This window comes from Rutilus rutilus (assembly GCF_951802725.1).
Source record: "Rutilus rutilus genome assembly, chromosome: 12".
In the NCBI taxonomy this organism is placed as follows: domain Eukaryota; kingdom Metazoa; phylum Chordata; class Actinopteri; order Cypriniformes; family Leuciscidae; genus Rutilus; species Rutilus rutilus.
Window position 1 is genome coordinate 7,153,471 of NC_140217.1, and position 15,598 is coordinate 7,169,068.

The 15,598-nt window shown below is 37.4% G+C and overlaps 1 protein-coding gene across 4 annotated transcripts in view; it reads left to right on the top strand.

Moving 5' to 3' along the window:
• The window catches only part of myh10 (myosin, heavy chain 10, non-muscle), a 63,389-nt gene that overhangs the window by 30,556 nt on the left and 17,235 nt on the right, over window positions 1-15,598 (top strand). For all 4 annotated transcript variants that reach the window (XM_084425458.1, XM_084425456.1, XM_084425455.1 and 1 more), the window contains 20 exons: window positions 837-929; window positions 1,584-1,647; window positions 1,969-2,067; window positions 2,275-2,418; window positions 2,873-2,968; window positions 3,801-3,919; window positions 4,310-4,462; window positions 5,896-6,069; window positions 6,301-6,474; window positions 7,041-7,155; window positions 12,499-12,692; window positions 12,816-12,937; window positions 13,047-13,116; window positions 13,616-13,776; window positions 13,936-14,044; window positions 14,230-14,361; window positions 14,494-14,700; window positions 14,846-14,983; window positions 15,100-15,223; window positions 15,315-15,486. In XM_084425458.1, coding sequence (XP_084281584.1) covers window positions 2,373-2,418; window positions 2,873-2,968; window positions 3,801-3,919; window positions 4,310-4,462; window positions 5,896-6,069; window positions 6,301-6,474; window positions 7,041-7,155; window positions 12,499-12,692; window positions 12,816-12,937; window positions 13,047-13,116; window positions 13,616-13,776; window positions 13,936-14,044; window positions 14,230-14,361; window positions 14,494-14,700; window positions 14,846-14,983; window positions 15,100-15,223; window positions 15,315-15,486 — 2,306 coding nt within the window. In that variant the 5' untranslated portion in view covers window positions 837-929; window positions 1,584-1,647; window positions 1,969-2,067; window positions 2,275-2,372. The remainder of the gene's footprint in view (window positions 1-836; window positions 930-1,583; window positions 1,648-1,968; window positions 2,068-2,274; window positions 2,419-2,872; window positions 2,969-3,800; window positions 3,920-4,309; window positions 4,463-5,895; window positions 6,070-6,300; window positions 6,475-7,040; window positions 7,156-12,498; window positions 12,693-12,815; window positions 12,938-13,046; window positions 13,117-13,615; window positions 13,777-13,935; window positions 14,045-14,229; window positions 14,362-14,493; window positions 14,701-14,845; window positions 14,984-15,099; window positions 15,224-15,314; window positions 15,487-15,598) is intronic.

Genomic DNA, 15,598 nt, shown 5'->3' on the forward strand with positions numbered 1-15,598 from the left:
ACTCATGTTGCTTCAAGCGCATCATTCTGCGCTCGGGATGCGCATAAGCGCTTTGTGCCGCTCTGTATTGGAGCCTTTCATATCATAATACAGTGACGCAATGAAACAATATCAATAGCCGTTCTTGTTCTGTCCTATCTATTATGTTGCTACCTCATTAAACAGCTGTGCTATACATTTAAAAAATGTCTCAATTTTATTGTAGGCTATAAAATAATTTATATTTTTGATTTTTGTTGTTGTTTTTCATGAATGTATTTTACAACAATACAAAGAGCAATGTGTAAAGTTTTACCAGATTTAGTGTTACACTTATTGTCTCTAATTTGTTCCCCACTAAACATTTTTTTTCACAAAATGTTCAAATTTTATACAATTATTGTGCACTCGTAATTTTTCTAGACTAAATTTTACTGCTGAATTATCCACTAATCTAGTTTATAATAGCATTTATGTCAGATTATGATCATATATTTTTTGTTGTTGTTTTTCTTTTTTCAGTTCTTATTATCAGTTCAACATTTATAGAAATTCTACTTGATTAAAAAAAAAACTGCGCTGGTATCGGTACGGATCGGTATCGGCCGATACTCAGAATTTTTGGGATCGGATCGGTTCTGAAAAAATGGTATCGTTGCATCCCTAGTTTATACAAACGAACCCTTTGCAAGAAATGTTTTCTAATCTGTTTGTTGGTGTTAAATTTCTTGTCAATGTTTTACGCACGTTATTTCTCTTATTTCAGTTACACACCTCAGTTGCATCTGTTCTTGTATTAAACTTAATGTAATCATGTAATAGTTAGTGTTTTCTAACCAGTGATTGTTGCATTACAGGGAGAGTTAGAGCGTCAACTCCTGCAGGCAAACCCTATTCTGGAATCTTTTGGGAATGCCAAGACAGTGAAAAATGACAACTCTTCACGCTTTGTAAGTTTGTCTATAATGAGTGATCTGATAATTTCACAATTGTTTTCCCAACTGTAACATTACTTGAAACATTGGCACAATGTTTTGTTACATTCTTGTTACATTTTGGCAATGATATTTATTACGTTTATTGATAGTGTTTTTTTTTTTTACCTTGCATGTAGCATCTGTAAAGGGCCATTTAGGTACACACTCACCAAAATCCACATTCAGCACTCTAAAAAGAGATAGGCGTCTGTCTTACGTCTGCTCCTCTGGCCAGCTGATTGAGTTTTCGCTGGCATGCGTTAAAGTCAGCAGAAAGCTTTTAAGCATACAAACAAATCAAAAGCTGCAGAGGAATTTAATTCTTCGGGTCTTTTGCTTTAGGTCATTATTTTGGGGGCATTTGCTGCAAATAAGCATGTATGTTAGCCTCTTATGCATGCTTTGAGTACCGTTTCCTTTTAAGTAGAGCTATTTTAACATGCTGCATATCACACATGCACAAGCCACTCTGTTCAATCAATAAAAGAGACGATCATCTGTTCAAATGGATTCTTAGAAATGTTGATTTAGGCCCATAAAATATAATGATAGATATGAAGCATTGGTATGGTTTATAAAGCATGATCAGTATAGCACATCATAAAAAAAATATTTGTTTTTCCACAGGGCAAGTTCATCCGCATCAACTTTGATGTAACCGGTTACATTGTGGGGGCCAACATTGAAACCTGTATCCTGATCTGATAACTGTTCAGTTACATTTGAGTAATGCTGCTGCACTGCTAACACTGATGTGGGTGAATTTTCTGTGTGTTTATTATCAGCAGGAATAAAGGTATGCAAATTGACTTTCTACGTGCTTTTAGAATAGTGAAACGATTTTAAACTGTTACTATAGCTTCTTTTAGTATGCCAGAGAGGATAAGCTGGTTTTAAGGCTTATGTAGATAATTAACAAAGCTGTATAGTAGCGCATCATGATGTGAATGATTTGACACCGTGAACAATGAGCTGTAAAATAGGCTTCACTTGCCCTTAACTCAATCTCAAGATCTTCTTGAAAAGTCCAGGGCCATTCGCCAAGCCAAAGATGAACGCACCTTCCATGTCTTCTACCAGCTGTTGGCTGGTGCTGGGGAACATCTAAGAAGTGAGTATTTTTAGTAAGAGTTTTTAATAATGAGATCCTTATTCTAAATGCAGGGTCAACACATGGGACATGTTTGTTTCCTGTATAATGAAGCAGGCTTTGGATATTTTGAATGTGTGTAGATATCTGACTGATTATGGAGAGTTTGTTACAGTGTGGTGTCTAAAGACTGCAGCTGTCTTATTAATGCTCTGTTTCTTCTGGCAGCTGATCTACTCCTGGAAGGCTTCAATAACTACCGCTTCCTCTCCAACGGTAACATTCCCATTCCTGGCCAACAGGACAAGGACAATTTCCAAGAGACCATGGAAGCCATGTATATTATGAGCTTCTCTCATGAGGAAATCTTGTGTAAGCATACATGGAACAAACACACCTCTACTACATTGTCTATTTACTGCTGGTTTACTAGTAAATCATAATCATCATGTTGCCATTTCCTTGTAAGGAGCTTTAGGAAAAAAGTGTCTTATATTTCTTCACTTTGTTAAACTTTTTGCCTTCACTATTGCATTTGAAATGGACCTGCAGTATGACAAATTAGTTTACAGTACAAGTGTCCCATGTTCATAACGGAATGCATTGAAATAATAATTAATTGAATTGAATAAATATTTATATTGAATTTAATAGTGTATGTTTGTATAAAATAAAATAAAATAGCTGAATAAATCCACCTGTTTCCAGTTTAAATGTTGTAATCAATTTTTGGATGGCATAAAATCTTGCAGGACATCAACTTTCCAAAAATATTTCATATCCACAGACTGTTGACTGTCTTGTCCTTGTTTTTCTGTCACTGCAGCAATGTTCAAAGTGGTATCAGCTGTCATGCAGTTTGGTAACATTGTGTTCAAGAAGGAGAGAAACACCGATCAGGCTTCCATGCCAGAAAACACAGGTACCTTATACTTGCTCAGCTGGGTTTTTTACAGGTTTCAAAAATGCATAATGCCTTATTTTAGCATAGAGATAATGTTTCTTTTTTCAGTAATGGAAAGTCTATATGTGCATTTTATGTGCCCCAATAACTCTGAAAATCTTTTGGCAGTGTGTTAGCATTAAAGTGTTTTCGGTATCCAGACTACCCTTTGGTCTAAACCCTTGCACCAGATGGTTTTGTGCAGTTCTCCACTGCACTGTTTTGACAAATTACCCGTTGGACTTCTTTTGGGCTCCCATGATGACGGCTTGAATAGTTTTTGGATACATTTCATATTAAAAGAAAATACCAGAATAGTTGTGCTAAGTTGCGTTAAATCAATCCTGTTTACGTAAGAGCCCCAAAAATGACCGTTTTACTGCCACGACGCATTCCAGCGAGCTTTACTCAACTGGCATTTTGTTTAATTCGTTTTTATCATCACCGTTAATGGTAAGATATTGATGCTTTCATCTGTTTAAGCCACCAAGTTGTTTCATTCACGACATGAAGCTGGAAAGTTATAGTCGTGCTGGTGGTCCAAAGGGGGATCTCTTGGGGTTTGTTTGGCTGCTAAACGGGCTGTAAGGGTTTAGAAGTCAGTAAATTTCAATAACGACCATAACTTATTTCAAATACCTCTTATACTCATGAGCAAATATGTCCCATAATAACTTCTCGCACTGCCATTTAAGTGCATAAGGGAAGCTCCTAAAACCCCAAAAATGTAAATAGAATTTCACCATTTTTGGTCAGTTTGTATTACAGATGACCATTTTGTGAACAAGTGCTTTTTTTTCCCGTTTCTCAGCTGCTCAAAAACTTTGCCACCTGCTCGGCATGAATGTCATGGAGTTCACCCGTGCCATCCTGTCTCCAAGAATCAAAGTGGGCAGAGACTATGTGCAAAAAGCCCAAACTAAAGAACAGGTAGTGAACTATTCAGTTCTCCACTGTATATCTGTCAGAGCACCCTTCCTCCCATCTATGAAACAATCTTGTTTTACCTCTCAGGCCTGATCGTAGACCAGTACTATACTTTTGTACGTCACATTTTTCTTTTCACCTCTGTGTCCATTTACAACAATAGGCTGATAGTCTCCTGTTGTTAAAATATCATCATAACTGTTCAAATTCTGCAGATTGGGGAATGTGTGAATTCTCACAAACTTCCACTATATTCAGGTTTTACATACCATTTAAAAAAAGAAAAGAAAAAAGTTGTACACTTTGTGTGATCATAATGAATATTTTTGTAAATGTGATGTCACCTTTTTTTTTTTACCTTGCCTTATCCTGTCTCTTTGTTCCTCTGACCAGGCTGACTTTGCAGTGGAAGCCCTGGCCAAGGCCACATACGAAAGGTTGTTCCGTTGGCTTGTTCACCGCATTAATAAAGCTCTGGACAGAACCAAGCGCCAAGGGGCTTCCTTTATTGGCATCCTAGACATCGCTGGCTTTGAGATATTCCAGGTGTGGCTTCCTCTGAATTAGTGCTCAGCTGTCTCTTATGCTAAATCATAGATATTTATCTCTGTACTTCACCAAATCAGAGGTCATATAATAAAAATGCAGGCAGTGCAAGGTCCTGAAAATGACAGTTTTAGTTAAAATAGGATGTTATTTTGGGACCAACTTTTATTTGCATATGGTTTACCACAGATTTAGCAGGTTTTATACCACTGATTCATCTAAATGCACGTTTGGTTTAACTTAAATTACTATAGTGCAATAGAATGTAATTCTCAAAGTAATAATAAATGTTTTAAACAATTTTATTATTATTAAGGAATATCAAAATTGTTCCATGTTTTAATTTTTAATAGTAAACATCTAAAAATAAAAAAGAACGGTACATTTTTCATTTGATTTTACATTTTAAAATGTTAATTGAATAGTTTGAATGATAACCACTGTTTCTGATGATAGATTTGAATTAAAAAAATGTGTATTAAATCATATATCCAGAAAAATTTAAATGGACAACACAGAATTTCAGGTGGGAAAAACATTTCATAGGCACTGTTCTAATAAATAAATAAAAAAGGAGGGGTTTGGGAAATAAATTAAACAGATTTCATATGGCCCATTTTTTTTTTTTTGCCATTAAGAAGATTCCTTCAAGTTGTGCTGGAGGATGTCTTTGCTATCTTGGTGTTGGACATTGCTTCGGATAAGATGCATCTGCTAAATTGAGTAATTAAGCGTAAGCGTCAGTTCTGGCAGGCCAGGTAGTCAAGACGCTGCTAACGCTATTGGCCAACAACACGGTCTCATCAGCTGAGATGCATCAGCTGTTCAACTCCCCTCACTGCTAATGGCTGCGATTTAAAAACAAGGTGCCCTCTTTAAACAGATTCAGTTCGCTCCTAACTGCTGATGCTAGCTTCTTTGCAGCCCGCCACCTCCCCAGCTCCTCCTTGTCGTGTATAACGTGGCATTTGCTTTTCTGTCATCGTTGCTGTTCTGTTCATTGGGGGAATAGTTCAGCTCTCCCAGTCCTAAACTGTGTGAGCGTTCCCTAATGCTGCTGCTGACTCTCTGCTATTTCATGGTGCTCAAAGGTCAGAGGACTCCCTGAACAGAGGCATACCACCAAAAATTTTATTCAGAATTTATCACTTGAAATGCAATTTATTAAGTATAAATTTTCCTAAATCTTTTATTGTCATGTGTGTTCTTGACTTAATGGACCTGACAGTAATATAATTATAACATGGTTAGGAAGAAATAACAAGGTTTACAGTAAACAGTGTAATTGGATACCCACTCATAGCTGCAGTATTACGTTGAGTGATATTGATACTGATATTGGTTAAAGAATCAATTATGCATGCCCTGGGGCTAAAATACTATGGACAAAAATAATTTGATCATATTTTATTGTTCTCTCCATCTTCTGGCAGCTGAACTCATTTGAGCAGCTCTGCATCAACTACACCAACGAGAAGCTTCAGCAGCTGTTCAACCACACCATGTTCATCCTGGAGCAGGAGGAGTACCAGCGTGAAGGCATTGAATGGAGCTTTATCGACTTCGGCCTTGACCTGCAGCCATGCATTGACCTCATTGAGAGACCGGTGAGCTCCTGAGTCCTGCATCAACTCTTTCATACAGATTAGATTTTTTTTACTATAATTGTGTTAGTCCTTGAATTCTTTGTTCTGGTTTGCTATAAATATTTTCTACCCCGAGCATTTGCAGAATTTAATAATGTGATTTGAAGTTAATGTGAAAGTAATGAATGCTTTTAGTGTTTTCTTTCAGCTTTTCTATAATTGTTTTGATCGGTCATATGGTGCCATTCCCAGGCAAATCCTCCCGGTGTGTTGGCTCTGTTGGATGAGGAGTGCTGGTTCCCAAAAGCCACTGATAAAACCTTCGTGGACAAACTGGTGCAAGAGCAAGGCACTCATGCCAAGTTCCAGAAACCACGGCAGCTCAAGGACAAAGCCGATTTCTGCATCATTCACTATGCTGGCAAAGTACGTCATATTTATGACACCACACTAAGCTGTTGGATTCACCACTTGTACTTCAGTTCTGTGATATTTCTTATAATTTAGGCTTGTTTTTGGTGTTTAAATGCAACACGGACTGCATCATGACCTTATGTAATTGGATTTAGTCAGGTCATACTGGCTTGCAATGAAGTGTTGCATTCTGTCTTTCAAGGGTAGCAGCATCCAGCTGTGGTATGTGCTAACCATAGGCCACATCTGTTTCAGATCAGTGAGCTGTTTGCAAAAGAAACTTGACACTGCATGAAATGAGGAACTTTTGATATTTTTCTCCCTTTGAGCCACGTTTAGGTTAAAAGCCAGAAAATTAGAGCTTGCTTTGTTTCCTGTTGTTTAAGAAAAGTAATATAGTGCATTGATTTATACTTTATCACTTTCAGTAGTTACATAACGCTACGCAAACAGCCAACAACTGCAGAACACCCTTAAATGAAACGATCTAGATTGAACCAGTCCTGGCTTAATTCCATTATTCCCATCTTGAGTGTTTTATTGAGCTAACGTAGTTGTTTATTTCCCTCATCCTGCAGGTTGACTATAAGGCAGATGAGTGGTTAATGAAAAACATGGACCCTCTGAACGACAACGTTGCCACGCTCCTGCACCAGTCCACGGATAAGTTTGTGGCTGAATTGTGGAAGGATGGTAAGCGCTTTTCTCCCGACGTATGAAACAGCCGTTTTTATTGCTCTGCCCTCCCAGTCTGTGAAGAAAGAGACTGTTGTTTTCAATCTTCATGTTTCATGTCTTGTAAAAAGAGGTGGTCATACATTTCGGTGGCTTGATGCAAATATTTAAACGAAGCCGGAGGGAACTTTTAATTCAGTTACAAAGGGTCAAAATTGGGGCTGGGCAGTGTGTGAGAATGTGTCGAACAAAGAATTTTGCAACACTGTTGATACCACAGTAGATTTAATTGCACACTATTTGTAGGCAAGACTGCTTTACATTACTTTACACACAGGAGAGAGCAGTGAAGAAATATGGAGTAATGCAAAAATAGAGCGTGGGATGTGTCATATATTTTGTCATCTTTAAATCTGAAAGCTAATAATTTTTCACTGCATTTCCCAATATATGAAATTAAAATAACCTAATTCTATAAGTTTATGTCAAATGATTCATACTGTGGCAATTAATTGCTTAAAAAGGTAAATAAAATGTGTGTGTGCCAAGATTGATCAGCATGTTCTTAAAATGTTAAAATTAATTAACATCCCAATACATTTGAAACCAGTGTTAATGGAGTGATGACTTAATGTTGCTTGTTCATAGCACTAACCAGTGTTTACTACCACTTATGTCTTTATGTGCTAGCTGTGTTCTACTACTTTTTTATTTTGCTTTTTTTTTCTTGTTTATCCCCCCTTTGCTCCCTTCTGTCTCGACCATAGAGATTCAGAATTTCCAAAGAGCGTCTTTTTATGATGTCTCTAGTCTCCATGAATCGCCAGGTGAAGGTATACGATGCTGTAGGTCTCTGCTTACCAGCGCATTGTGTACTTTCAAAAACACTCCCATGGCTTGTAGACCTGGGCCCTGGTCCCTCTAGCTGGCTAACTTTAGAGTTGGCTGGATCCATTTGGAAGGAAGCTTGACTTGGCTGATTCATTAGGATGCCCAAACTGACCATGAATGAAGATTGCATGAAAAAATGAATGCATGTGCATAGCGAGTAATGCAGAGTACTGACACAACACAACATTTGAAAGTGACCTGGGTAACTCTGAGTGAGCTGGCTACAAGGATTAGGGCCCTTCTTGTTCCTTGAGTGCCTTTCAGTAATTTTGTTTACTTCGCACGCCCCCTAAATATTCTTCCTCCAATTTAAGAGTTTAAAAAGTGTACAATAATTATTAAATCTGCACCTGTAGTTTTTTCAGTTCAGAACTGTGTTGAAAGAGGCCATTTTGACAGAAGAATAGGTGAATCTCACAAAACTTTTTAAGTATGTGTGAGTCATATTTCAACCCAAAATCAAATATAGAAAATAAGTTATGATTATATAAAGTTTTTTTTTTTTTTATTCTCTAAGCAAGCAAGCAATCAATTATATTATTTTTGGCCTTCATTTTGATAGTGCAGTGCAAGGATAGACATGAATCACTGAGGAAAGAACAGGGAAAGGGAACCGGGTCAGGAAAGGACGACGAGCCAGAACTCAGCAGAAGCGAGTTCTGTATGTTGGAGCGCTTGCCCACAAGGCTAGGACTCCAATTGCAATTAAAATCACAAACAAATTTTATAATACAGTTTTTTACGATTCCTATGACATATTTTTCAATACATTTAACAATTTTCCAAAACTCTTAACACAGTTAGCACTACATCCATCTGTGTAAGCTATACTATTAACACATTTCTTGTTGCTTTAACACAAAATGCATACAGTTAACACTAATTTAAAATGCTTGAACTTCTTTTACACACAAGCTCAAACAAGACCAAAACAATGGATTTTTACTGCCAAATTTACCAATGCTTTAACACTGTATGTCAGAACAGATAACACCATGTTCTAACCCTAACCTTATAGGCTAAAGTCAAGGTAAACAGCTGCTTATATTGTGAACTGAAACACAAATATATCCCCTGTATTTTATTCTATTCTTACTGAGAAACAGCTGATTGAATTATGCAAATAATTAGAAGATGACTATTTTTTTATTTCTTTTTTTATTCTTCTGGTGCTTTTTCTGTTCGTATATTTTGTATTTTCACATTATGCCATTGCTAGTGAGAAACAGCTGATAAAGTTATGCAAATATGGGACAATGTGGCATTCCACCATTCCCGTCTAGTCACAGCCTGGTTTGACGCCCATCAGAGGATGATGTCCATTTTCCTTGCCCCTTACTTCCCTTTCCTCAACCCCATTGAGGAGTTTTCTCAGCCTGGAGATGAAAGGTTTTTGACCATAGTCCACAGGACCAAATGTCCCTCCTGGATGCAAAAGATGCTGTATACCAAGACATCACAGCTGAACACTACCAGGATAAGGCAAGCCAAAAGATTCTTCCCAAGATGCCTTGCCAGGGAAGATATCAGGTGTGATGTGGATGAGAACGTGGACAAATGCAGAAGACCGGGCAGATTAGAAGATGGCCTTTTCTGTTTGTATATTTTGTATTTTCACATACAGTAATACTGTAAATGGCAGCTATATGCATATTTTTGTTATCTTGCAGAAATGTCCTGTTGCAAATAAAGCCGTTACTGCAGCAATTCTGTCTCTGTCTTCTTTTTTTCATAAACCATACATTCTATAAAGCTACTCTAGGAAGGGTCATTTATTTTGTTGTATTGAATTTCTGCTGCAAAAAAAACAACAACAAAAAAATGCATGCATTTACATTACAAACAAAACAAAAATGTAACGAGACTTCAAAAAAAAAAGAAAAAAAAAAGAAACTGCAGTGCAAAACACAATCTATGATCAATACAGTATACTGTCTATTGTATAAGGGCAGACCTGACACATATAAAATAATGCAGTTTCTGTAATTTCAGCTGATGATAGTGTTTTTTTGTCATTGTGTTATGATTGACTAAATGTTCATGTTGGAAGAGAACATGTGTTAGTGTTTTGAATAATTATTTGATTTTGAAACATGTTTGCAGTGTTTTGTTAGACATAGTGTATTGTGTTAGTGTATTATTGTATTTTGAAAATTAGTTTTGGAGTTTAGTTTACAATGTGTGATTTTGAGCATGAAATTAACCGTTTTGCCAATTGTGTGTTTTAGGTGTGTTGGTGCGTTAAGAGTTTAGGAAACTTGTTAAATGTATTGAAAAAACTGTCATAGCGATTGTAAAAAACTGTAAAATAAAACATTTAAAGATTATTTAATCATAATAACAAGAAGCATCAAGAATAATTATGTCCTGAATGCATAGTAATGACGTTGCTTGGGGGTAAATATGCTTAATCGTCATGTCACCTTTATTAATATAGCACTTTATACAATACAGTTTAGTTTCAAAGCAGCTTTACAGTGATAACAGGAAAATGATGCAGTTTGGCTGTTGTTCAGCTGAAGGCAGTTCAGTGTTGATTCAGTTCTGATGTTAAGATAATCAATTATTAAATTAGTTCATTTTATTTATAAAGCAGTTCTGCAAAAAATGATGTCATTGTCCAGCTCAGTTCAGTTCCCCTTCAACAGCGTCAGTCAGTCATATATGAATGTTGTCATGAAAACAGTACCACAATGCAAAAAATATTAATGGTCCTAAAATGGGCTTCACAATCTGTATGTTAGATATTATTCCTTTTTTTTATTCCTTCAATTTTGGAGTGAAATATGACCTGGACCTGGTTTTTATGAGATTCCACCAAACACAGCTTGTTTTTTTTCAGCAGACAGAGCAGTGTGTGTGGTATGTTGGTTATGCCCTTACACCTCACGGTCAGACTACTTGTTTGTTTTAAGTGTCAGACGGCGATTTGATAGGCCGTGTGAGGGAGATGGAGTTTGGGTGAGGAGTGGAGGAATTCTGTAGCGTCTCCGACAGGGAACGTGGAACAATACACGTCTTGTTTCAATGGAATCCAAATGACTCGCTCAGCCCCTGTGCCAGTCAACGCTGACAGCTCAGTAGATTCTCCATGGAGGTAAAGGAAGCCACGTCAGGAGCCCCATTATGAACAGAACATTGCTGGGAAGCGGTTCTTAAGAATCACATTTACAGGAATGCTGTAAGACCTACAATTGTAGTTCTAGGAACAGTAGCTGGACTTGGCAAGCCCCACTGAATCAAAATGAAAATGTCGTTTCTGATCACTTCCATGTTAAATTATTGAAGTTTGACTTGTTTTGTCCTATGGCACTGTTATCAGACTCAAATCTATCTTATTTATTGCTTAGCATATTTATTCACATGGATTTATTCAGTTGCTCAAAGGAGCCATTTTTAGAAGCATTGCTCAGAGGGAGAGAACTTGGTATACAAGTCTGTTATATTTCACACAAAAAAAGTGAATAAATTCAAAATTCTTGACTTTATCAAAATGTTTCACTTTTGAATGTACAGTACTTTGGTCATTTTCATCGATTCTCATTAGAATCTCATGTTTGTGATATAACTGCAAAACTATGATTTGTTTTATTAAAATCAGCATACATTTTAGGCAATACAACAAATACTCAGACAATGTATTACTTTACAAAGCACTTTAAGTACAGTAATGAGATTTAAATTATTCTGCATTCAGTATTGGAAAATGCACTAGTTTAAAACATCTTAATGAAGCCTTTTTAAGGACCATTTTTAAGCTAAATGTCTTCCTTTTATCAAGAAAGAATAATAGATTATAAAGCACTGCTAAATCTACTCTACCTTTGCTAAAATTACATCTCTGCACCACAAGAAATCAGATTTGACTAGATTTGTACATATATATTTAATGTATATTTGTTAACACAGCTCACTGAATCCATGAGAGCAGTTACTGAATTAACATCTGTCTCACTGAAGTGTGAGGTATTGGGGTGAAATATGTCCTAAACATGATCTGGGTTTTGAGATTCACCCTTCCATTTTATTTCTTTTGCAGCTTGTGCTTGTTTATAGATGTAGTCTTATCCTTGGCACTCTTCATCTATTTCATATCTCCATTTGCCTAGCACTGGACTTGCTGGCATAGTAGGGGCCTTTGGCTCTTGAATTGGCTGTCTGAACTTGTGGCATTGAGTCAAAATACACTGTACTACTTTCAGAAAATTATTTTCTGGTTTCTTTTGGGATATGATGATTATAAAGGGCTGAAAATATCAAAGCACAGTTTTGTAAAAATGCAAAAATACACAGTGTATTTTGACCTTCTGCTTGGTGTTGTTGAATTAGAGCTTTAGTTGTAGATTTACCTCTTCCATCTTCACATGATTTGGCTGTGCTGTGTCTCTCTTCTTTAATTATGTTCTGTAAATACTCTTAATATCAACTTAACCGCTTGGTATCTGTCTTTTCTCTCACTCTTCATGGTAGTGGATCGTATTGTTGGTTTGGACCAGGTGGCAGGGATGAACGAGACTGCATTTGGAGCTACATATAAGACCAAGAAGGGCATGTTCCGTACTGTGGGTCAGCTTTATAAAGAGTCCCTTACAAAACTCATGGCCACACTCAGGAACACCAATCCCAACTTTGTCCGCTGTATCATCCCCAATCATGAGAAAAGAGTAAGTGACATTTGTCCCTTCGGTTGTAAGTAAATGTTCTTTTAGCTTAAAAAAAAAAAAAAAGAGAGAGAGTTTATTTAATGTGGTCTGCACCTCATTGTCATTGCTGTTGTTCTCTGTTAGGCTGGTAAACTGGAGCCCCATCTGGTTCTAGACCAGCTGAGGTGTAATGGAGTTCTAGAAGGGATCCGGATCTGCAGGCAGGGGTTCCCTAACCGTATCGTCTTCCAGGAGTTCAGACAGAGGTGCGTTTCAGATATCTCATTAAAGACTTGAGAACCTCTTCAGATGCTGTAGCACCAATATTATCATGTTTTATCAGTGATAAAATTGTTAAATCTGTTTTCCTATCAGATATGAGATCCTCACCCCTAATGCAATACCCAAAGGTTTTATGGATGGCAAGCAGGCTTGTGAGAGAATGGTGAGTTTCATAAACCTAAGACAAATGAGGTTGATCAGTCCTTTTTACCATCAAGTTTTTTATGGTATAAAGCCCAAAATAAAATGATTAAATCACAATATTTTTAAATACCAGTATTGTATGAAATATTCTATGAAAACTCACACTACCATTTAAACGTTTGGGATCAGGATGATTTCTTTCTTTCTTTTTTTTCTTTTCTTTTTTTCAAAGAAAGTAAAATAAATATTTTTATTCAGCAAGGATGCATTAAATTGATCAAAAGTTACAGTAAAGACTTTTACATTATTGTAAAATGATTTGTTTTTCAAGTAAATGCTATTCTTTTGGACTTTCTGTTCATCAAAGTATCCTGAAATGTTTCCACAAATATTAAGTTTTTAATTATTTCGTTTTGAGTACTTTGGTCATATAATTTTTTTTTTTTATGTCCAATATTGAAAAACTAGCATCTGAAATTTATAATCTGCTAAATACTAAGTATCATTGTCATCTGTAGATCCGAGCCTTGGAATTAGACCCAAACCTCTTCCGGATCGGTCAGAGTAAGATCTTCTTCCGCACTGGAGTTTTGGCACACCTGGAGGAAGAGAGAGACCTGAAAATAACAGATATCATCATCTACTTTCAGTCAGTCTGCCGAGGATACCTGGCTCGCAAGTAGGTCCAAATGCAAATGGCTGATTTAAATCTGGTCTTAAAGGGTCAGCGATAATATGCAGCTCTTACTGTTTATAGTGTAGAGATCACAATATATGAAAAGTATTCTTATGAGACCTTGTGAGTGAATTGCTGCTGTTTTGTGGTTGTGTTCGTCAGAGCCTTTGCTAAAAAACAGCAGCAGCTAAGCGCTCTGAAAGTCCTCCAGAGAAACTGTGCCGCCTACCTGAAACTACGCCACTGGCAGTGGTGGAGACTCTTCACCAAGGTTGGTGTCGGATTTTAAAAGAGACTGTTTGCATAACTGTTGGAATGATTTTACTAGCTATTGTGTACATTTCTGAGTAAAATCTGCCTATGTGGTTGCAAGAGAAATCCACTCTTTAACAACTGATTTGCAGTATGATTGTGAATAGTTTTCAATCGAGACATGCATTACAACTGTGTCTGCAGGTGAAACCTCTCCTCCAGGTGACCCGTCAGGAGGAAGAAATGCAGGCCAAAGATGAGGAGCTCATTAAAGTGAAGGAGAGGCAGGTGAAAGTGGAAAATGAATTGGTGGATATGGAGCGGAAACACCAGCAGGTTAGCACACATTCGAAGTCATTATAACATAGCGGGTATATATGTACACCATAGTCTCTTGGGGCTTTATTTCTTGTAGTGGAATGTCCATGATCTTGAAACCAAGAAAAGATCTCTTGTGATGTTTTTCAGCTCTTAGAGGAGAAGAACATCTTGGCAGAGCAACTACAGGCCGAGACGGAATTGTTTGCTGAAGCTGAAGAGATGAGGGCTCGCCTGGTGGCTAAAAAACAAGAGCTGGAGGAGATTCTTCATGACCTGGAGTCCCGCGTGGAGGAGGAAGAGGAGAGGAACCAATCGTTGCAGAATGAGAAGAAGAAAATGCAGTCACACATAACGGTGACAACTTATTTGGGGAAATATAATCTTGGATCTGCTGTAAACTTATAGTAGTAAATCTGTATCTAAAAGTTATGCTGTTAGTACTAGCTAATAGTGAACACTTTTGCTGTCCATAAACCACAAGTGTGTGTGTGTCTTATAGGACCTAGAGGAACAGCTAGATGAAGAAGAGGCTGCCCGACAGAAGCTTCAGCTGGAGAAGGTGACTGCTGAAGCCAAGATAAAGAAAATGGAGGAAGATATTCTGCTGTTGGAGGACCAGAACTCCAAATTCCTAAAGGTCAGTGTGGTTGTCAAACTCCCTGAAACAAAATGCAGGCCAGGGCCTTTGCGATAAGGATGCTCAGAGAAGAACTTTGAGCAAACATAACTCTTTCTTCCCTCCCTATCCCTCAGGAGAAAAAACTCCTGGAGGACCGTGTCAGTGAGATGACCTCCCAACTGGCTGAGGAAGAAGAGAAGGCCAAGAACCTTGGCAAAGTGAAAAACAAGCAAGAAATGATGATGGTGGACCTGGAAGGTGAGGACAGTGTTGAATATGGATCATTTTATTCAAGTAAAACAATGAGACTTAAATGTCTCATTGTTATGTTTGGGCGTTTGACCATCAGAGCGTCTGAAGAAAGAAGAGAAGACAAGGCAAGAGCTTGAAAAAGCCAAAAGAAAGCTGGATGGCGAGACCACAGACCTACAAGACCAGATAGCTGAGCTGCAGGCCCAAATTGAGGAACTCAAGATCCAACTGGCCAAGAAAGAAGAGGAGCTGCAGGCTGTACTGACCAGGTGACGATCAGTGAGGAGCACTGAATAAGAAAGGGAAAAAGGAGGTTGTTTTAATGATTAAAATAAAATATAATATAATGGTTGATCCAAAATGCTTTGGCTGTCATCTAGA